This window comes from Strigops habroptila, chromosome Z (assembly GCF_004027225.2).
Source record: "Strigops habroptila isolate Jane chromosome Z, bStrHab1.2.pri, whole genome shotgun sequence".
Lineage (NCBI taxonomy): Eukaryota > Metazoa > Chordata > Aves > Psittaciformes > Psittacidae > Strigops > Strigops habroptila.
Window position 1 is genome coordinate 89747478 of NC_044302.2, and position 22380 is coordinate 89769857.

The following is a 22380-nucleotide window of genomic DNA, read 5'->3' on the forward strand; positions in this document are numbered from 1 at the left end:
TCTGAGAAGTTCAAGTCTCAACATGCTTGTTTGTTAGCTGGTCTGCATTTATTTTTCCCTCACTTCCTACTAAAAGAATCTGGTGCGAAACAAATAAAATATTTAAAATGTCACAAAACATGTATGTTACATGTTGACTAGGAACAAAATGAAGATGGCTGAACAGCTGAGAGTTAAAATGTCATACAACCGCTCAAGTAAAACTTAAGTGATATTGCTTAGCTAGAGTGCAATGAGATAGTAGCATAAACATAGGCTTTTTTCCATGTTATGCTGTGGAATATGGTTTCCAGTTACATGTTTGTTTGGTAGGCAGGTGTTTAGCACCATGGGTGTTAATGATAAAAATTAATAGATTCTACTTGAAGAAAAAGAGTGAAATTTTAACTACTTACAGTATTCTGAATAAAAGTTTTGCTCTCCCCTTAAAGAAATTGTCTGAAGCATTTTTAAGCTGACTAGCCACTTGAACAGAGTAACCATAAATAGATAATTTTGCAAGTACTTGGGATCTTCTGGTTTTTATCTGCTGTCACTGTATTGTCCTGGTTCCAGACCACTTAGTAGACTCCCAACAGCATAACAAGAATAGGAAATCTTGATTCTGTGATAATACACAGAGTGAAAATCAGTGCCCAGTTGGTATCTGCTGTGCCATAGTGAAAGAAGACAATCTTCCTTCAGCTGTGACACAATACAGTGGGAGAGAGGGAACATTCAACCCAGTAGGCATGAATATAACAAATTTGCTTCCAAAATCACATGCTACTTTTTCAACAGGTCCCACACCTCATTCAGCATGCATCATCTAGGTATAGATAAGGACTGCATTGACAAGGGTGTTGGGTCTTGGCTTAATTGTTACAGACCTTGGAAACTCAGCATATGAGGAAAAGAGATAGGGATCATTTAAGGCAGCTGGATGCCACCTGAAAGAATCAGATTTTCTGCCTACCTCAGTTCCAGGCTGGACTGCAGAATAGCTGAGCACTCACAGCTGCAGCTGAAAACTAACTGAGGTTATTTTTAACATGTGCTCACACATATTAATTACCCAAATCAAGCATTTTGCTTGCTTGTTTGTTTGTTACCATAATCTTTTCATGCTATGCCTGCCTGTGGAGATAAGACAGTCCTGTAACTTTGCAAGGATCAAGTGATGCATTAATATTTAAGAAGCACTCAGTTGCAGTAGTGGTAAATGCCATCAGGAACCAGAGGTAGGAACAAGTGCTGTATGGCAACTCTCATCAGGCTTCAGTTTCTACCAGCTGTCCCAGTCTCTCACCAAAATCAGCGCAGCTACCCACTAGTTTTCTTCTCCATATGCTTTTCTTTGCCAAGCATCCCTCTATTACATGTGTGATCTAAAGAAAGCCCTGTTTATAACCTGCCCAAAGCTAAGTCTGTCTGGCAGTGCACCCCTCTCTTTAGGTTACATCTGGGAGATCCGACAGCTTGGTCATTTCAGTTTAGAACTTGCATGTTTGGATCTGAAATTGCCATGTCAATTTTGGATGTGTGTTCAGCAGTCACCTCCAGTTTTGGTTATGCCTTTGCAGTGCAAGGATATAGCAGCAGCGCCAAGATAAACAGGGGTTAGCAAAGCAGGTGCTGCTCCCTTCTGTGTGGTCCAGGACCTGCTTTGGGGAATCCTGTAACAGGACAGACAAATGGATGGTAGATGTTCTGCCAACCATGTTTTGCCTTTCTTTCCATTTGGCTGGGATGCTGCAGTTTGGAAGTCCTCAGTGCAAGCAACCGTGGAAAGACAAGAGTGCGTGTGCTTCCATGTTAAGTTTCTCATGTTTGAGTGTTTAAGGCACATGCGTGTGCCTTAGAATGGAAATGGGAAAATGCATCATCAAGAACTCCAGATACTGGTAAGAATAAACTGTCAGTCAGAGCAAGTTTTTTGAAGTATGTATGGTAAACATGGTGTTGGGCAATTAACTACTGTTACCTGTGCTGAATGGGGAAGAACTCTATAGAAAAAGTCACATGACTAAACGTAATTTAAGATTGACCACTATAAAGGTGCAATAGGATAAAATCTTAACTCTGGGATTTCCTAACTTTAGAGCACCTTACTTTCTTCAGTGACTTTAAAAAATGTTTTGTGTGTAGTAGTTAATTGTGTACCATTACTGCTGATCAAGATAGGTTCTGTAGTAAGCTCTGATAATTTACTGTCAGAGGTTCAGTATTTAAACCTGAAATAATAAACCTGAACCCTCACTTAGAGCCATTTGAAAATTGTGAGGGGGGGGGTGTCATCTTATCATGTCTACAGCTTGAAATATGTGATCTGGTTCCAATAAAATTAATAGGGCAATTCACATACTTCATGTTGCATTTGTGCTGAAGCGTCAGTAATTTAAAAGATACTAGAGTTTATAAAATTGGAAAGAAGATGCAAGGGATGAAAACAACACTGAAATTACTTGATCCAGGTTATCGTAATACATTTTTCTCTTTTTTATTGCTGTGTTCTGCTGAGGCGCACTCACTTTTTGTCTTTAATGGCTTGTTAGTTTTCTTCTGCTGTTTAAAGAAGCCTGGAATATCAAGAACCAAGCCAAAGAAAGGCAGGAGAAGGAGAAAAATAATTTGTTCTTTTATTACAGTAATGTCCAGAGGCCTCAGCCAGGGTAGTTGTGGCAATGGGCTGCATTCTAGAGCATGCAGCAAAACAGTCTGTGCCCCAAGGGGCTTCTCGGGTAATTTAAAAGGAAACGCGGTATGTATAAATAACTAAAGGGAAGGAAGGTAGGTGTAGCTACCTGGGAGAAGACCAGATGGTTGCACAAATGAGCTGTGTGCACAGCTTGATTGCTCTGAGGATTTTTTTTTTAATGATTAGGAATAGATATCAGTGTCTTCCACGTCAGTGGGAGCTCATTTACAACTGAAGTATAAATTAATCAGAAAACAGAGAAGGAACATGGAAACTACAGAGGAAAGGGGAGAGGCATTGTCAGCAAAGTGAAGAAAACAAAATCTGTTGTAAAAATGGATCTCGAACTTCCTATTTATTAGAATGGGATTATTTTGCTCTAAGTTCATTGACTTTAAAAGGAAAAAAATACAATAGAATGGTGTTGGTTGTAAGCCAAAAGCAATTTTTTCCACCTTTCTGTCTAGAAAGGTGTTCTCTAAATATGTCCTTGTTTGGTTTTCAGCATAAGGCTTTATCATGACCCGCTTAAAAACTCAGGGAAAAATAATAATGTCTAGGAGCTTTTGTGACTTAAAGTTACAGCTTTTTTTATAGAGCAGGTTTTTTTATAGAGCAGCTAGAAGCTATGTTCGTGCCTACAGCATTTTGAACTGGAAGGAAAAAGACTATTCTTGTTTGGTTTTGTTGGGGTTTTTTTAAGTGTAATTCTTTATGCAAATGTCACAGTTATTGCCAATGCTTCTAAAATAGTAGAAACCCATAAATTTTTGCCCTTCTTTGTTATCATGGAAGGCAGGCAGGCAGATACTTGATCCACTCTGGGTCAGCATAAGGAATAGGTGGGTTAAGCTGTGGAAAGGTGAAGGTGAACTGAATGTAAAGGGGATGACTCTTGTCAGTAAGGTGTTTGGCATTGGAAAATACTGCGGTAGAGGAAACATCATTCATCTAGTGATTAATGTTAGACGTAGCGTGCTATGGAAGACCATCTTTAACCAGGAGAGAGGCTCATTTTTACTTTGTGAAGGAACAAAGTACAAAAAAGTCCATCCTAGTGCAGGCCCAGAGACTAGGCCCAGAGGTGCAGCACTGTAGGACACTGATCCCATGTGGGTGCACACAGCGTAGCTCTGACTAGCTCGATTTTTGGGGCTGTGTGCCTTGCTGCTTCTTCTGGAAGAAACACAGGACCAGTTTGAGCACTTGTGCAATACTGGCTTCATAGATATGTGTGAGAGAACCACCTTCTTCACCATTGTGCTATCATTACAGACCCTCCAGTGATTCTCATTTGTTAACTTTTTCTGTGCTGAGGTAGCAATAATAAACAGATAAACAATAGCATAGAGTAAATAGATTACTAAACTTGCTAGCAGTTCCTCAAATTTGGATTTGAAAGACCATCTACTCAGTGGATTCTTACATATTGTAAAAACATAATACTTGCTGCCTGCTTCTGTCCGAGAATCAGCATCTTGCAGTGATTGTCTGGGACAAGGCAGATGAGAAAGCTCAAGTGATCTGGACTTAATAGGAAAAGTTTACATCTGAACCCAGAATTTAAATTGCTGTTTGTTTTTCTTGTAGTCTCTGAGCTTTTCTATACTATGCTTATGATGGATTGTTTTCTGATGTTTCTTACCCCCTGTTTTTCAGATGGTGGGCAGGAGAATGGCAGAAATGTTCAACCACGTGTGGCCCAACAGGCCAGAAGAAGCGAACTGTTCTTTGCATCCAGACCGTGGGATCTGATGAGCAGGCACTGGCTGTCACGGAGTGTCAGCACCTGCTTAAACCAAAGACCCATCTGTCATGCAACAGAGATATCTTGTGCCCATCTGACTGGACAGTAAGCAACTGGACTGAGGTATATTCATGTAAACTGTAACACTGAACGTTTTTGGGGTTTTTTAGGTTTTTTTTCAAAATTACCTATTGTAGTCAGCAGAGAGGACCCAATGATCTGATCTCTTTTTGTCCTCTTCTTTTTTTTTTTTTTTTTTTTTTTTTGTTAACATGTCTTAACAAATCCGTTGTGTGGAAAAAAAATCTGCCCTGTTTGCTGAGGACCTTAGCAACTGTGACAAGTTAACTGTTTCTAGGGATTTGGTTTGCTGAGCTTTTGGGACTGTAGAACAGAAAATGCTTGCATACTAAAAAGTCTGTGTAGTACTCATTACTGCTGTGGAATAGATGGGGGGAGGCTCTGTGTCATGTCTGTAGGTCTACAAAGAAGCGTTTTTACATTCTTTGCATTCATATCTCTTACATCCATAGCTGTGCTGGTTTTGCCATAGCATGAAAGCTTTTTAATTCTAGTATTAATCTGAGGCCCTAACAATCACTAGAATGCCTGTGTATCCTGAAGAGTTAATTAAATATTGCGCAGTTATTTCACTGGCAGCTGATGAAGTGCAGAATATGAAGTCGTCAGAACTATGACTGAAATAGGCTACGTTTATTTAAACACACTGCAACATATTCTGCAGTGTCTGTTAGTACTACTAGGGAACACTTATTGGATGTGCTTTGTCGTGGGTTTTAATTTGTGGAAGGGCCTCATGCTTCTTAGCTTTCTTTAGATTAGGATGCTGGTATCTACAGGGGTTTCACATCTTCACTTTCCATTGAAGGCCAGGAGAGTTCAGGATCCCCAACATGTGGAGCAGTTTACATCCCCATGAAAAATAAAAATGCACCAAGATATTTTTTCTGGAGTGGGAAGGAGTAGAGTTTGAGTCACGTGACATTTTGAATTATTTTATTCTGATTCTGTATTGTAGTAAAATTTGCTCATGGTTCACCTCACAAATAGGCAGTTTAGCTATTAGTGTAGCTGACAGTCATGACAACGAATGCACAACAAATATTTTCCATTTCGGGTGTCAATAAAAATGAAGTTTACCAAGTTCTTCAAAACTTCCAAGACCAGTGATCTGGATGCAGGAGTCAAACCCACCATTAGCAGATTTAATGAAGATACCAAATGGAGGGGGTGCTGTTCACTCTCTTGAGGGACAAGATGCCTTGCAGAGGGATCTAGATAGTTTGGAGCAATGGGCAATCATTAATGGAATGAAATCTAACAAGTCCAAATGCTGGATTTTGCACCTAGGGTGGAATAATGCCAGGCATAAGCATGGATTAGGAGAGGAGCGTCTGGAGAGCAGCCTTGCAGAATGGGATCTGGGTTGCTGGTCAGCAGCAGGCTCTGTGTGAGTCAGCAACGTGCCCCAAGAGGGCAAACCCCATCCTGGGGTGCATCAGACACAGCATCACCAGCCGGTCAGCAGAGGTGATTCTGCCGCTGTGTTCAGTGTTGGTGCAGCCTCACCTGGAGCACTGTGGGCAGTGCTGGGACCTACCATTTAAGAAAGATGTGAAGGTCCTTGCGTGTGTCCACAGGAGGCAACAAAGCTGGTGACAGGGCTGGAAGGAACGTCCTGTGAGGAGCAGCTGAGGGCTCTGGGCTTGTCTAGTTTGTAGAGAAGGAGGCTGAGGGGTGGCCTCTTTGATCTCCTACAGCTTCCTGAGGAGGGGAAGTGGAGAGGGAGGTGCTGAGCTCTGCTCCCTAATACCCAGTGACAGGACACGTGGGAATGGTTCAAGCTGCGCTAGGGGAGGTTTAGACTGGACATCAGGAAGCTTTTTTTTATCAAGAGGGTGGTCAAACACTGGAACAGGTTTCCTAGAAAGATGGTCAATGCTTCAAGCCTGTCAGTGTTTAAGAGACATCTGGACAATGCCCTTAACAACGGTCTTCACTTCTGGTCACCCCTGAAGTGGTCAGGCTGTCAGGCTAGATGATCACTGTAGGTCAGTTCCAACTGAAAATATTAAGTTTCCTTTTTGGAAATTCCTCTCCCTTCTTCTCTCAACTCTGTTTTATTTTACCAAACTCACTGTTTTTGAAAGCAGGTTCAAATAATGAACTAGTGGAGTTTTGTAACAGTATTAATTCAGTTTATGCTGCTCACAAACCATCATCACTGAATGTTGATTGTTTTATGAACTGCGTAGACACCATGTTTTAACTGCCTGTGAAAAACCAGGCTTGGGATTACATGGCTAGCAGTACAATTATATATAAATGGCATGCTGCTACAGAATACAGCTGGTGCTTCTGTGTCATTGGTTTGTATTTGCAAGTTAGTGACAAAAATTAATTTCTACACCTGTAGAAATTGGGGAGAGACTATAAGAGAGGCTATATCGTCTGCAGAAATCAAAGTATTGTCAGGAGACTTGTAACTGCAGAATGTTCTTGGTGAATGTACTTGGTGAGATTTTACACAGGCATAACTTCCCTCTGAACTTTTCTGGCTGTTAGAAAATCATTCTATATTTTATAAGCCGAATGTACTTAATTAGGCAGAAAATGAGGATAGAGTGTTGTAGCTATTCTGAAATACCTTTTTAGTACTTGGCCATAATCTAAAGCAGAGATTTTCAAAGCTAATTCTGGAAGACAGCCATTACCCCAAAACGTTAATGAGGTTTCCTTTTAACTCACACGAATGCTAATCTAAATCATCCAAGTGCCAAAGTCTGACAAGATAGATGTGTTGTGTTTCTGTGTAAGCAGCAACATAGTAAAATGCAGCTAATGTGAACTTGCATAGCTTTGAGTACTTTAAATGTGCTATACAGCTGAAAGTGCGAGGAAGACAGACAGAACAGCTAATGAACTTACCTGCTCTGAGGTTACTTTGCTTTCTTCCCCACTCCTTTTGCTGCAGAGCTGATGTTATTTTACAAGTATTAACAAAAGGCAGCATCTCAGTAAAACAAGGTCACTGGTGTTTCTACTGCCCTGTGACCTAGGCTAGCTCTAAAAAGGGTTAGATATCCCAGGGGGTTTCAAATGCTGACAGTAGGAGTATTCATCACTTCATCACTTAAGCACCTGGTTTAAGCTAGCTGAATTAGCTGGTCAGGCTCCTTCACATCCTAGGAAGACTTCCTCCAGCCTGTTGCATTTAACATCTCTAGTTAGCCAGCCTTAATACCTCAAACCAGAGAAGTGTGTTGAAATCTTCCCAGGTCCTCACTGGAGCAACAGCTGGTGAAGGCATGGCTGTGCCTGTGGGGCTGAGGGTGAAAAACTGCATCTCCTTAGCTTCCAGCACCCTTTATACAAACAGTGCTCCCATTTAAACAGAACCCAGATTGGGTAATTACTTTCAGTAGTCTGTAATTTAGGAGAGATGTACTAGCAGCCCTGGCATCATGTGGTAGTTGGACTAAGACTGAATGAAAAATCCATTTCATAAAATCAACAAACATCTGTGAACTGCCTGGATGATCACAGTGGGCTTGTGGCACTTTTTGTAGCCAGCACTGAGCCAGTCAGGTATGTTTTTAATGGCAGGTTTTTAGTCTGTTTTTTATAACACTGGTAGAAAAGGTACTGGCTAAACAACTTTTGTGATTCACTAAAGAAATAAAATTCTAGCATATTACTTTCATATTTTGTCTTTATTGTGTAGCCTTTTCTCACTGCTGTTTCCCCAAGGCAACATTTACTGTTCTAAAAGTTTGGAAAGAGCTCCATGGTAGAACATCGCTAGGATAAAGGGCTTGTTCCTCAGGAAAAGCTTTGTTATTGATTATTTATAATCATGATTCTTAATTATAAACAAATGCCGTTTGATACTTACTTTTATTGTTATGTGCAGCAGAATGAAAAGGGGAGATAGCAATAATTCTGTTTTGTTTGCAGTGCACAGTTACTTGTGGTGGTGGAATAAGGACTCGTAACGTCACTTGTGCCAAAAATAACAAAGAGCCTTGTGATACTTCCAAGAGACCAAACTCTAAGGCCCTGTGTGGTCTCCAGCAATGTCCTTCTGCTGGAAGATTTCTGATACCCCCACTGGCACCCAGAAGAGGAAAGATTATCATCAGAAAAACAACTACTAATCCCAAACAGAGTCCTCCTCGCAGAATACCCATACCAAGCCCAAGGTCCCATACAACAACAAAGGTACCCAAGCCTGAAAGTGTAACTCCCTGTTTGCCTACATCCTCTGGTTTAGGTAATGTCTCAGAAGAAGAAGGAACAGCCAACAGAACATTACAAAATAATTTTGCTGGACCAAGTGATGTTTACAATTATCCAGTTGTTTCTACTGAAAATAGTTCATACCAAAATACTACTTCATGGCCTTTTCATAGTAGCTTAACTACTGCAATTATAAAGCATGTTGAAAATATTTCTGAAAGTGCGCCATTTTCTACTGTAGAGAGTGAGGTGCAAAGAAGTGAGGACACTCCCATAACCTCTTTTACCAGTAATCCAGAAATAACTTCTAGTTATGATTACTTAACCGAAGAATCTGACGACGTGGATGGGTCACTTGGAGGCAGTGAGAAACCAATTGATCTCCTTTATGGCACAGAACTCAATCCTGAAATGAGAACCAGGAGCACAACCCTGCATGCTAGCTCTCCTGTCCTTCAAAATGAGAGTGTGACTTCTCAGCCCCTGCCAGCATCTCCTCACCAAGACCCTTCTACTCTCCTTCCTGTTAGCAGAGCAGCACAAGGGTTGGCATTTCCAACAAGAGCAAATTATATTGGACTGCAGGTTGATGTGCCTGTTGTAGAAGTAATTGACCCACAAGCATCAGTTACAGTAATGCCCACAGTGTTTGGTCACATACCAAGAGATCAGACTGACAAAAGAAGAGAAACGAAGGTACCTGAAACAGTAACCACCGGCACACAGTCAGCTCTAGAGCATGCTCTCAGGAACCAAAGTGCAACATCTGAAGGTGTTTTAAGCAATGTCAAAGAAAACAGCGACCTGATAACATCCAACAGTTTGCCTGGTGATGCCTACTGGATAGTAGGCAACTGGAGTGAGGTAAGTTATTTTTAACTCATAAGAAGCGGAGGGTGTGAACTGCTGTCTGAACCACTGCTGAGGAAATAAAGCTTCTTAGTTTGTTACAATTATCAGAATGGAGTGTCATACATTTAGATGCAATGCTTGTCACAAAAAAAAAAGGTAACTTGGTATATCTAATATTAGATTGCTTACGCAAAATATGTCTATATTTATGGATTCTGGAAAACTATGCATAACTGGACACTGACGTTTTCTCAGCTGAATGTTCCCAAGTCCGCAGGGCTTGATGGGATTCATCCCAGAGTACTGAAGGAGTTAGTGAGTGTTGTGGCAGGGGCCCTCTTGACCATCTACCAAAGTTCTTGAGAGTCTGGGAAGGTTCCTGCTGACTGGAAGCTAGCCAGTGTTACTCCAATGTACAAAATTATACTTTTATCAGCAGCCCTGGTCTAGTGGGCAGGTCCCAGGGGATTGGAGGTTGGCCAGTGTGACGCTTCTCTACAAATAGGGCAGAAAGGAGGACCCTGGAAACTACAGGTCTGACAGCCTGAGCTTTGTGCCGGGGAAAGTCATGGACCAAATGATCCTAACTGAGATCATAAAGCACATGCGGGAAAATGGGGGGATCAGGCCCAGTCAGCATGGGCTCATGAAGGGCAGGTCCTGCTTGACCAACCTGACCTCCTTCTGCAACAAGGTGACCCGCCTGGTTGAGGAGAAAAGGCTGTGGACTATTTGGACTTTAGTGAAGCATTTGACACTGTCTCCCACAGCATTCTCCTGGAGAAACTGGCTGCTCATGGCCTGGATAGGAGGATTCTTTGCTGGGTTGCAAACTGGCTGGATGGCCGAGCCCAAAGAGTGGTGGTGAATGGTATCACATCTAGTTGGCGGTCGGTCGCTAATGGTGTCCCTTAGGGCTCAGTGTTAGGGCCAGTGTTATTTAGTATCTTTATTGATGATCTGGATGAGGAGATCGAGTGCACATTTATTAAGTTTGCAGACGAGAGTAGGAAGGCTCTGCAGAGGGATCTGGACAGGCTGGATCCATGGGCTGTGGACAGTGGTATGAGGTTCAACAAGGCAAAGTGCCGGGTCCTGCACTTTGGTCACAACAACCCCATGAAATGCTCCAGGCTTGGGGAAGAGTGGCTGGAAAGCTGCTCAGTGGAAAAGGACCTGGGAGTGCTGATTGGTGGAGCCGAACATGAGCCAGGTTGTGCCCAGGCAGCCAGGTAAGCCAACAGCATCCTGGCCTGTATCACCGATAGTGTGGCTTCCTAGAAAGGTGGTCGATGCCCCACGCCTGTCAGTATTTAAGAGTTGTTTTGACAATGCTCTTTAATAATGGGCTTTAACTTTTGGTCGGCCCTGAAGTGATAAGGTAGTTGGACTATAGGATCATTGCACGTCTCTTCCAACTGAAAAAACCCTCTATTCTGTTCTAAAGCTTTCCAGGGACATGATGTTCAGGTTTGTCTATAACCAGAAATACCTCAAGGGTTTTGTTTTAGAGCACAGCAGAATGTTAAGCTATTAGATGAATCCCGGAGACACTAAATGAATATGCTTGTATTTCCAAATAAGTACATAACACGAGTTAGCTGTAGATGTGCTGTTATGTTCTAGCCTTCAGTTACATATAATTTCTCTCTAAATTATGTGTGTTTTCTAACTTACTACGTGACCAGGGTCATGTAGAAAAGTTAGCTATATTACTGTGTAATGCACATTAATGCCACGGATACTTAAACATATTTTCAGTTGGCTATTAACAGATTATTGTGGTGCATTTCTGTCTCATCCCACTGTCAGCGTTTGTATCCACCATTAGGAAATGCCTCTCTCAACTCAGAGCAGCATTTAGCCTCATAAAACCAGTTTGAATCTACAAAGCAAAGATAAGAGTTTTAGTCTAAAGTTAAACCAGTATATCCAGGGTTCATAATTTGTCCAGCACATCCATGGAAGACATTGTAATATGGGGTTCTGCAGCTTTGTTTAAAGTTTAGGTGATTGCATATTGGAGCTGTTTTGTAGTAGTGGTAACATAAGATCAGAAGTGTATAATTCAGAAATGCTATAGTCTGTCCTAGTCATTCTTTACCTCCATTAGAAATATGTTTCTTATACATAACCAGCATCCTTTGTACTCTAAATGAAGATTCTAATTTTTATATGCAGATCAGAGACGATAATTGTCTTCTTAATAACTGTTTTGGGGACTGATTTCTAAAAACAGTCTGATCCTTTTTAGATTTTCCTATATATTCCTAAGTATTTCCAGTATTTTCTAAATATCTGGTGGTTTTATTGTTCTCTTATGGACTTGCTTCAGTTTCACCATATATTTCTTCACAAATGATGTTCATTATGGCCCTAGCTGACATCTGGAAAATAAAATGGAATAATTGCTATAATTTTATTTATGACCCTGTTTGTGAATGATGGGATGAGATTTGTCTTGTTTTGTAACTATCATACTTTTGATTTATTCAATTTGTGATCCACTGTAAACTCTGGATTCCTTAATGCAGTGTTTCTAGATCAGCAGATGTTCTCAGATTTGTTTGGGATGTGTGTGTGTGTGTATGTATATATAAAAAGTTCTCACCAAATGGAGTATTTTGCACATTTCTGAATTTCAGGTTACTGTTTTCTTACAATTTTTAACTTGGTGAGATATTTTTGAATTCAGATTGTATCCTCCAACATTCCTGCCAACTCTCCCAGCTTGGCATCATCTGCAAATGTTTTAAGTGCATGCTGTCCTTCATTAAATTAGTCAATGTCAATACTGAAGAGAGCTTGGCTCTGGAGAGAGCCCTGCTGGACCTTTTTATTTTCACACTGAATCACCAAAGACCTCTTTATTTCAGTTTTTCAGTTAGCTACGCACCAATCTAGTAATGTTTTCACCTGGACCATATTTCCAGCTTTTGCTAAAGAATGCTCTGTGTGATTGAGTCAAAATGCATCACATCAGCTGTCTCTCTATTTTCAGGAAGCCAGGTACCCCTGCCAGAGAAGGATATTTAATTGAATATTTTGTGCTAAATAGGCACATGTGGGCTGTTTTACTGCTATATCTTCTTCGTTAGTATTTACAATTTTGATCTCTTCCATATCTTCTTGTGAAGTAAAGTTAGGTGAAGTGTTGCATTAGGCCGTAGATCTGATTTTTTCTCTTCCTAAAGATAACTTGACAAGTATCCTAAAGATAACTTGAAATATGTTCTTCTCTAATCCTCCGGGACTTTTCCAAACTATTTTAAAAAATAATTCTGAACAGTTAAAAGATTATTTAAGAACACTTGAATGAATAATGAGGTAACATCAATACATTCAGTTCACAAAACTGATTAAATCAATTCGAGGATCCTTAATGGATCTAACCTTATTCATCTTTAAGGTTTTAGTAATCTTTTGCTATTCTCATTCAAGCTGTACTTTTTTTCCTTAAAATTAACTTTATGTGAAGCCTGGCACATTTAACTTTCCCCCCCCCCCCCCAACTTTGAAGAAGAAAAGGTGGTGAAAAGGAGAATTTGTGGAATTTCTGTCTTTAGAGATATTGTGAAGCCATCTGGACATTGTTCTGAGTAGGGCAAAAGAGTGCCAGTGACACTAGTGCTTCTGTGTGTAACTCTTAACTTCTTTCCTACTACTTTCCCAGTCATTCTGGGCTGTTACCTTTCCCTTTCTAAGAGTTATCTGGCTATCAAAGATACCCCATGACCACCCCATCTGCTCATTCTGCATCTCTCTTACTAGTCATGGAACGTCACCTGCACTTCCTCCTTCTGTAATAGACATCTGCTGTAACAAGAAGTCTTGGTTCCTGAATGACAAAGGGAAAAGCAGTAAGTCTTCCTGAACTTCAGAGTGATCGATCTTGTTTATGTGACATGAAACAATGGTCAAGAAAGCTAAAGCTTTCTCCCAGTTCTATTTGCAGTATCATGCTGTCATGCTGTCTTGGCTCTGTATCTTCTCACAAAAATTTTTGAAAGAACCTGTTGGATTTCACCTTCCTCAGACCAGGACATAAAGGTTTGTAAATAGGATCTGCCCAGCATCATCCCTGGAGCTATCTTTGGTCTTCTCATGAATGCTCAGAATGGGGCTTTAGTCAAAGACTAAGCAGCCCTTCAGTAAAGTCTTGGTATTTTCAGACTGGTATAGCAGGGCTGGGGGGAGCCAGTAAACAGTCAGCAACCAAGACAGGGACAGTTCCTCCTCCTGAACAGACAAGTTGTCTTGGATAGATACACGACTGTGCAATCTGAACAGGTGGTACGCAGTCCAATTCTTTGTGGCCTCTTGGACAGATGTCCCAGGAGTCTCAGAAGCTGGAGATGGCATGCTCCAGAGACCTTGCAGATTCACACTCTTCATAATGTGCAATTTCCCCAAGTTCCTTGTTGTGACCATTAACCTTTTTTCATTTCTCTGATTGAATCTGGTAGCAGCTCCCTATCTTCAGTGTTTGGGTTGTTTGGTTTTTTTTTCCCCCTGCCTTAGGTTGAGCTTAGCTTTCCTTACCTTTCCAAGGAAACTTACTCAGTTTCCCTATTTAACTCTTCCACTTCTGTGTAGGAAGTTCAAACCACACAATAGCAGTTGCTCTATCATTTTGCTGACTTTAACCAAGATTATTTATGCTGTTTCTCATGCCAGCTACAGGCTGCTTGGTGCACGTTGGATTTGACTGTGTATAGTTCACTGTCCCTCCCTTTTAAAGGTAAATGGGTGTCTCCAGCCACTTTTCACCTCTTCCTGTTTCAGAATAAAATGATAGTGACTTTTTTGGTGAACAGTGTGCATTCTTGGGATCTGGATTGGCATGATCAATATTCTCTTACTTCAGACGCTAAAACCGTCCCAAATGTTGGAAACACCCGCTCTCTGAACTCATTTTAAAAATCCTTTTCCTGCACAGCTTTCCCAAGAGTCTCATACCATTTATGACAGAATTTCAGCATTCTGCACTCAATTTGCTGAATATCTTCTCAGCAGTACTGGGGATAGAGAGGTAACAGTGCTGAAGATTGATGCAATGACATTTTATACTGGATCCCCAAAGATAGCAGAAGGAAACAATGAAACAGCTGGTACGTTTTTAGAAGGTCTCAGTCAGCAGCAGTTTGCCAAAGAAGAGTGGTGTATGGTAGAAATCAGAATTTGCATTGTTTTAAAAAAGCCACAGAACCTGAAGCAAGACCTAGGTAAATTTGAAATTTTCCTTTGAGTATCTCAGATAAGCTAGGCCATCTAAAATTGCTCTAAATACTTATATTGATTGATTAATCTTGATTGTTTCCATAATGATTCACTAATGCTGTGTGTACCCCTGTGCTTTCCTCTCACCGGTGCGCAGTGCTCTACCACGTGTGGAATGGGGGCTTTCTGGAGACATGTGGAGTGCAGCAGCAGGAACACATCTCACTGTCAGCACACGAAAAAGCCTGATCCTGCAAGGAAATGTTATCTCCGCCCATGTGCTAGCTGGAAGACAGGAAATTGGAGCAAGGTAACTTCATTCAGAGCTGTGTGTGAACAGTAAGCTTGATAATTCAGAGAGTAGTGAGTTCAAAATACTTCATTTTAAAAATAATTATTTACTCAGTGAATGCATGCATGATTCCCAGATGACTATTCAGCACTAATTTGCTAATTTCCTGAAGAAGTTATTTATGGAAACGCATCTTCTGTGAATTCTATTCTTCCTGTGTAGAGGTCAGGCTCATTAACTCTTGCATCTAGAGCTAAAGCAGGGCTCACTGTCCATGTTCTGTGGAGATCCTAGGTCAAAGCTGTAGATATTTACATGTGGCATCTTTTTGATCTCTGCCTCAAGAGATATGTCCTAATTTTAAGAAGCAAGTGGAAATTTGGGAGAGGGAGTTAACATGTTCCTATTCACCCTTGCCACCATGTATTACCTCTTATGCAACATCGTCTGTTCCCCATTCATGTAACTTCCAAGTTTTACGTTACAAAACCTAAAGAAAAATGTACCAGGAGAATGCCTGTCATGACTAGGGTCTTATTTGGTCCTTGTTACATAGACAGGCAAGGTCAAGAGAGAGCAGAGTGTCCAAGGATGGTAAGTGGAACACAAGGAGTTGCATTTTAGTTCTTTTTTGGTATTGTAAGGTGTGTCATGAGCATCTAGAAGGGCTTTGGTGACTTCTTGAAGCTTGTTATGTTTTTTCTTCATGCTGTCTAAAACTTCAAACATTGGATTATTTTTCAAGACTCAAAAGAGAAAACCTATAAAATTCTATTTGCAATAATGCTGATTTAATAAAGAAAAAGATAGATCTCTCAAACTTTCTCAATAAGTATGATTTTTGCTGATAGCATTGTTTCCATTGGGCTAGAGGGTAGATTCATACGAAGAAAAGGCTACAGTTACAAAACCTGTGTTGTATAATTGAGCTCTTTGACATAGAATTGATTTGTATGTGAAACACATGCCTTTTTAGAACGTCCGCGAAAGGCCAAGGCATTGTGTAACCACTTTAAGCATTCAAAATTCATTTAAAATGATACATAGACATTCTGCAGTTCCAGTTGCAATAGGTCATATTTCACCTTCACTTTTTCTTCATAAATGTTACTGCTCTTGCAACAAGTGGATGCTAGTTAAGTCACAGGATGTAGCTAGAAATTGGGTTTAATGATAAAATACTTAATGAAAAAATGTTTTAAAGTGTCAATCCAATTGTGAGGCCAGTTTGAGACAAAAGGGTTTTCCTTGCAGATTTCTGTTGTGTTAGCCAGTTAGCCACCCTTATTTTCCAGCAATTGAACTATACAAACCTAATTACAATTTCATATATAAAAATAAAGTAATTGCACATGGCAGTTACTTTTCTTGTAACTTGTTTCAAGCAGTTTTAAGGCACCTTATCACAACAAGATGTCTGTATTCCCCTACAGCCATCCACTACTAGTGTACTAGAACTTTCTCTGTTCCTTTAGTCTCATCTAATTCTTTCTCTTGACTAAAAGAAGAGTGTTTCAGAGTAGGTCTCAGAGTCTGAGTTTAGTACCAAATGTATTTTGTACTTATTTTGAGCCTATCTGCTCAGTTTCTTGCACAGTTACTTCTGCCCATTGTTTCCATCCAGAGGGACAGAAACTTCTCTTGAACAAGAAGTTCCAACCATCCTTCAGTTCCAGGGAAAGTATATGAACAATTTCCTTGTTCAACTGAAGAAGGCTCATTTACGCAGAGGAGAACAGCATCAATTGTTGTATTGCATCATGGCAGTAAAGATGAAAGCTGAAAGTGGTATAGAGAGAATTAGCTTTAATTCTGAATGAAAACAAGAATAATACGTATTTGTCCTTCTCCTTGAGGCAGCAGATTCAGTTCTTTCTCAGTATCAAGGCAGGTTCTGTGCTTTGATATCTGTGGACAGAACCTGGTGCTGCTGCATAAGGCCTTGGAGTAAGCTCTGGGGAGAAATAGGAGGCTGGAAGGGTTCTCTTGGCTCGCCAGTAGAGCTCCAAGCTGAGAAGCAATTTCACAGGCTGTGAGTGGGGCTCAGGGTGTCTCTCTCTTCTCGCCCAGGCTGCACTTGGATTATGGATCCTCCTGGTGCCATGTAGGAGCAAGGAAGGTGAGGGTGGGAACTGCTGCTGTGGGATGAGTCCACTGTCTTTAGTGCTATCAGCAGCAGCTCAAGTCTGTGGGCTAAGACAAGGAGTAATTTTGCCAGCCTGAGTTATCTGCTGCCATGGACACCTATGTCTTCCATTGGCTGTATGAGAATCAACTCAGGCAATCGTGCCTCTTCCCTCATTCCCTCCATGTCTGAGAAACAACTAAAGAGCTGACAATTTCCATGCATACAGGATTGATTTTTTGTATTTATTATGACTTTCACAATGACATATTTTGAAATAACTGGCAATATTTCCTAATTAAATATGCATCCATGTTATTAATGGATCTTCCAGTGAAGAAAAGGAAGTATTTACATGGTGTGTTCTGATTTGCGATGATGAAAACCACAGTGTTTATGCCCAACAGCAGATTGTTGTTATGGTAAACTGGAAATTCCCTCTGAGTCAGGATGTTCAAAGCTCAGGCTGTCTTCCTCTGTGACTGGAGGAGGGACAGCCCCTCAGTGGAGCATCAGTTAGAGATGTGCCTCTTTCTGTTTTGTGTGCAGTGCTCTGCTAACTGCAATGGTGGTTTCAAGACCCGTGATGTTCACTGCATTGATGTTCGTGAAAAGCGACTTCTCAGGCCTTTTCATTGCCAATTACTCGGATATAAACCACAACTCAACATCAGTTGTAACATGGAGCCTTGCTTGCAGTGGCATGTGGAGCCCTGGAATGAGGTATTGTTCTTTAAAGGAAGCTTCAGGAAAGAGCAAGTACATGTCAGTTAACAATGTCTGATAGATCACATGCCATTAGGGCAACTTAGGCTCAAAGGTAGTCACACGGCTTGTACCACTCAGAGGCTCTGCAGTCCTCGTGTATAGTATTATCACAGATGTTTGTTAGACTTCTCAGAATCATTCTTAGGATTGCATGTGATACACAGCTAAAGCTGTAAATTACCATACCCTGAAAGAGAGAAGAAGATGGCCTGGAAGAAGATTTGTTTTAGCTATCCTACTGGATCAGTAAATGTGATTCATTCAGACTGATCCCTTTTGCTGCCATTTTAATGTTACTTTCTCATTAGGGTTAATTTAGAATTTTTCATTACACTTTTGGGCTGGAATTTTGTGGGGCCAGAGTCTGAGGTCAGACTTAAGATAAATCTCACTTTTGGGTCACTTTGTAATATACATCTCTGGCAACAAACTCATAAACAGCCAGGCACATATTTGTGTCAGCTAAGGCACGAGGTGGTCTGATTACATTTTGGTGTTTGCTCCCACTAAAAGCAGCTTTGGAGACAGCACCACAGTGTTTGTGGCACTGTGGACCTGATGTTTTTGGATTTCAAGGGAGGTGATCACATTGCTTCCTTACAGGCCACTGACAAATCACACTTACAGTAAGAAAGATGGGGGTTTCCTCTCAGAGCAGTCAGCAAGGGTTGAAAAAATAAAAGAGTAGCCAAATGATTGTATTCATTTGCCACTTACTTACAATATTTCATACAAATACTTGTCTGACCCTGGCAGTTGTCCTCATGCTAAGAATACTGGATAGAATTGGATTAAAAAGGTTCATTTATCAGATGTCAGCTCTAGTTCTCTGTCCATAGAGATGCATTTCCTTGTAGGACAGGAATAATGCATTATTCAAAGTGTAACTGGCACCTTATTTCATGTCAGAGTACAAAATCTTTTCTGTATTTCAAGCAGGCTCTACTGCAGACCCAGTGAGTAATGGTAAAAATCAGTTGCTCAGTCATACTAGGATGTGGGCAAAAGAATGTTTAAAAAATAACCTGGGTCATTGTCTTTCTATGATGCTTTTATGGCCAAATAGTTAATTGATTGGATTGTGTGAATTTTAGTGTCCTCAGCTGCCTCATAAAAATGGGATGCTGCATCTCATGAATTTGTACTGTCTTGAGTAAATATTACAGATTAATCCTCCAGACATGTGACTTCCAATCTCATTCTTGTTAGAGAAATCACCATTGCCAGTGGTGCTAGTGAGCAGTTCTGTGTTGCCTCTTCTATGTTGCCACTTACGTGCTCTCCTGTATTCCTTACATTAATACGTGCCAGGAACAGCTTTCCCCCAAGAATTTGGGACCAATAGTGGCTTCTTCCTGTCTATTTCTAAGCATACGATGAAATTGAATGTCTCAGTGTAGAGCTTTTGTTCATGTCTGGACTGTAAGACTTGATATTGCAGGCTAGCCTGCATCTTTGTAAATCACATGGGTCAGTGACATGCTGTTTGTTACCTGTAATTCCACATTTCTAGATGAAGAACATTTCCTACTGTCTGCATGGTCTGTTTCTGGGTTTTCATCCATTCCCACTTCTCACCTTAATGGTTTCTGCACCTCTTTTGTAGTGTTCGAGAACATGTGGTGGCGGCCAGCAAAAGCGACGTATCTACTGCCCAGAAGAAGGCCACTGTGACTGGACAAAAAGACCTAATGCCATTGCATCATGTAACAGGCAGCCTTGTACGCAGTGGACTAACCAGGCATGGGGCCCGGTAGGATTCAGTTCTTTTTGTTCTGAGTTGTCACGAGTTGGACATATTTGGTCACATTACCCACTTGTCTGTGAACCTCCGTGCCTATGGGACGTACAGTTTCTTATGCAGAGCTACAGTGGGAGATCTGAAAATATGACTAAATGTTTCAGAGTCTGCCCATCTCAGTTCCTTCAGGTCATGAACATTGTAGCTTTTACTTCTTGTTGCTGCAATAGGTGGTGTTGAATGGTTGGGGTTTTTTATTCCTTTTCTAATCATAGAATGGTTTGGGTTAGAAGCGACCTTAAAGATCATCTAGTTCCAACCCCCTGCCACGGGCAGGGACACTTTCCACTAGACTAGATTGCTCAAAGCCCCGTACGGTGTGGTCTTGAACACTGCCAGGGAAGGGGCAGCCACAGCTTCTCTGGGCAGCTTGTTAGAGTGAAAATAAAAAAGGAGATACCATTGACATTTTTCCATTACTCATTCAAAATTTTCCACTCTTTGAGACTACTGGGGGCCAGGGTGACCCATAAAGCAATTCTGTGGAATATTGGACTTGCCAACACAAACAGAAACTGTGAAGTTTGACCAATATCCTTCTACTTTGGTTTCTGAAAATCTACTTGACAAATATAAGGTGTATCTTTGGAGAACCTTCCAGTATCTGCAATACATGTTTAGTTATAAAGAAACTGGTATATCAAATGAACCTCTCCCTCCAGTTTCCTTAATAAACCCATTCGTACATTACAAATACTCCTTAAAGCAGCAGAGAACATTGAAAGAACACCAAAAGCCAGGAGATACAAATAAGGAAACAATGGAGAGTCATTTAACACAGTAAATTTAATGAGTTGTTTATGACACAAGGCCATTATATGGGATATGAGTATAATGTAATACACAGTGAAACTAACAATTAAATGTGGAAGTGAAAATGTTGGGATATGCATAAGATCAGCAACTGAATACCAAAATGTATAACAACTATTCTACTGATTTATTAATACCATTTATTTTACTTTATAAAATATCTTTTTTAAACATCAATCTAAAGTTGCCACAAGAGTACCTAAGATCTTTTAAATGTACTTCACAATAGTAATATTGTGTCTTATGCACAGAAACGTTAGAGAGAAGATAATCTGCAGAAAAATTAAAGAGGTACCAGTCCCATCTTCATCTCTTGCTCTTCATTAACTGGCATTCTCTATCTGTGGAAGTATTTATGTTGTTATGTTTCTCTTCACATGTATGTTCACACTGGATATGTGAAGAGAAAAAGAATTTAACATTAACTGGAATTCTCAGATGCTTGAGGATGTTGGAAGAATTAAGTACATTTACACAATAGTACAGAACATGTTTTGAAAATGTTGTTTTTTCGTGGCCGTCTGTGTGCAGCCAGAACAAGCAGCTGGCAGTTGTTTTGTGGTCGTAAAGAATGGGTAACCACAGTGTAAATGTCACCAAAGAAAAAACATCTCACTGAGCTTTTTTTAATCTTCAGCTCAGCCATTTCTAGACCTAACATTGCAATTGATTATTCATGTTTAATTTAAATGGTGAGAAAACACAGGAAACAAAATAATGTCAGTGTGCAGTACTAATTTGGATTACTACCCACTTACTTTGTAGATTGGCATTTCAGATCATCCTCACCCTCCTCTTGTAGAAAACAGTCCTCTCACCCTGGTTACAGGTGAGATTTCAAGATGCTGTGTTTATACTATTTACCCTCTACTGCACCCTGCCAAATCCGGCCACTATGCACAATGGATGTGTCTGGGTGGAGAATACAGTACACAAAGTACTTCAGTGTCGTTGGTTCTGGATCATAGGGCATTTTTACCTTCCCGTCACATTACAGTTCAAATATTGGCATATTACCCAATTTCTATGTAGAACACTTTTATGTGTGTTAAAATTACTCTCTTTCAGTGCACCGTTTCTTGCGGAGGGGGCATTCAGCAAAGAACTGTGGAGTGCATGAACACAGAAACTAATGAAACTGAAGATGACAGTATGTGTGTGGAGAAACCCAAGCCCACAGAGTATCAGAAATGCAGTCTGCAAGAGTGCAGGAAAAGTACAGGTATGATAGCACACCTGCATCAGGCAGTTTCAAAAAAGTTCTCCATTTGTGCTCAGATTCTGAAAAAAATGGGAGCTGACCCAATTTACTAGCTTGTTTTGATTACCAGGGGCTCAGTAATTACAAGTCAGCCTAGCCTGCTACTGCTCAGCCAGACTGTTGTCAGAATCACGTTGTCATGTTCTCCAGCCCTGCTGGCCCTGTGTTGTCGTGCTGGGGAATGCAGTTCTCTGAGCATGCATCCCTAATTCATGATGCCACAACTAAATGAATAGGTCTGTTTGTATTGACCTGTTTTAGGTAACTCACAGGCTACTTCAAGGGCTTGGAGGGACATGCTGTGAGTCTAAACAGATGCCATTTCTTAAGATAGATACCCCTATGGGAACTGCAGATTCTGAACTGGGAGTGCGAAGAAGCAAAGTGAGACGCTGTAAGAAAAGTCTGACTGGTAATGAACCCAGATACAGTCTTGGCAGTATAAATTCAGTCTCCAAAATGAAGAGGTGGAGAGAAGTCCTTTTGTTACTCAGGGTATCTCTCTCCCTCAAAAGCCCAGGAGCCCTGTAGATGATTAATAGCCCAGCAGAGAAGTGGCAGGGG

At 40.7% G+C, this 22380-nt stretch overlaps 1 protein-coding gene across 1 annotated transcript in view; it reads left to right on the plus strand.

Moving 5' to 3' along the window:
• Positions 1-22380, plus strand: part of ADAMTS12 (ADAM metallopeptidase with thrombospondin type 1 motif 12) — a 152748-nt gene that overhangs the window by 125985 nt on the left and 4383 nt on the right. The window contains exons 18-23 of the mRNA XM_030470436.1: positions 4337-4547; positions 8403-9548; positions 14914-15066; positions 17723-17896; positions 19548-19694; positions 21624-21777. Coding sequence (XP_030326296.1) covers positions 4337-4547; positions 8403-9548; positions 14914-15066; positions 17723-17896; positions 19548-19694; positions 21624-21777 — 1985 coding nt within the window. The remainder of the gene's footprint in view (positions 1-4336; positions 4548-8402; positions 9549-14913; positions 15067-17722; positions 17897-19547; positions 19695-21623; positions 21778-22380) is intronic.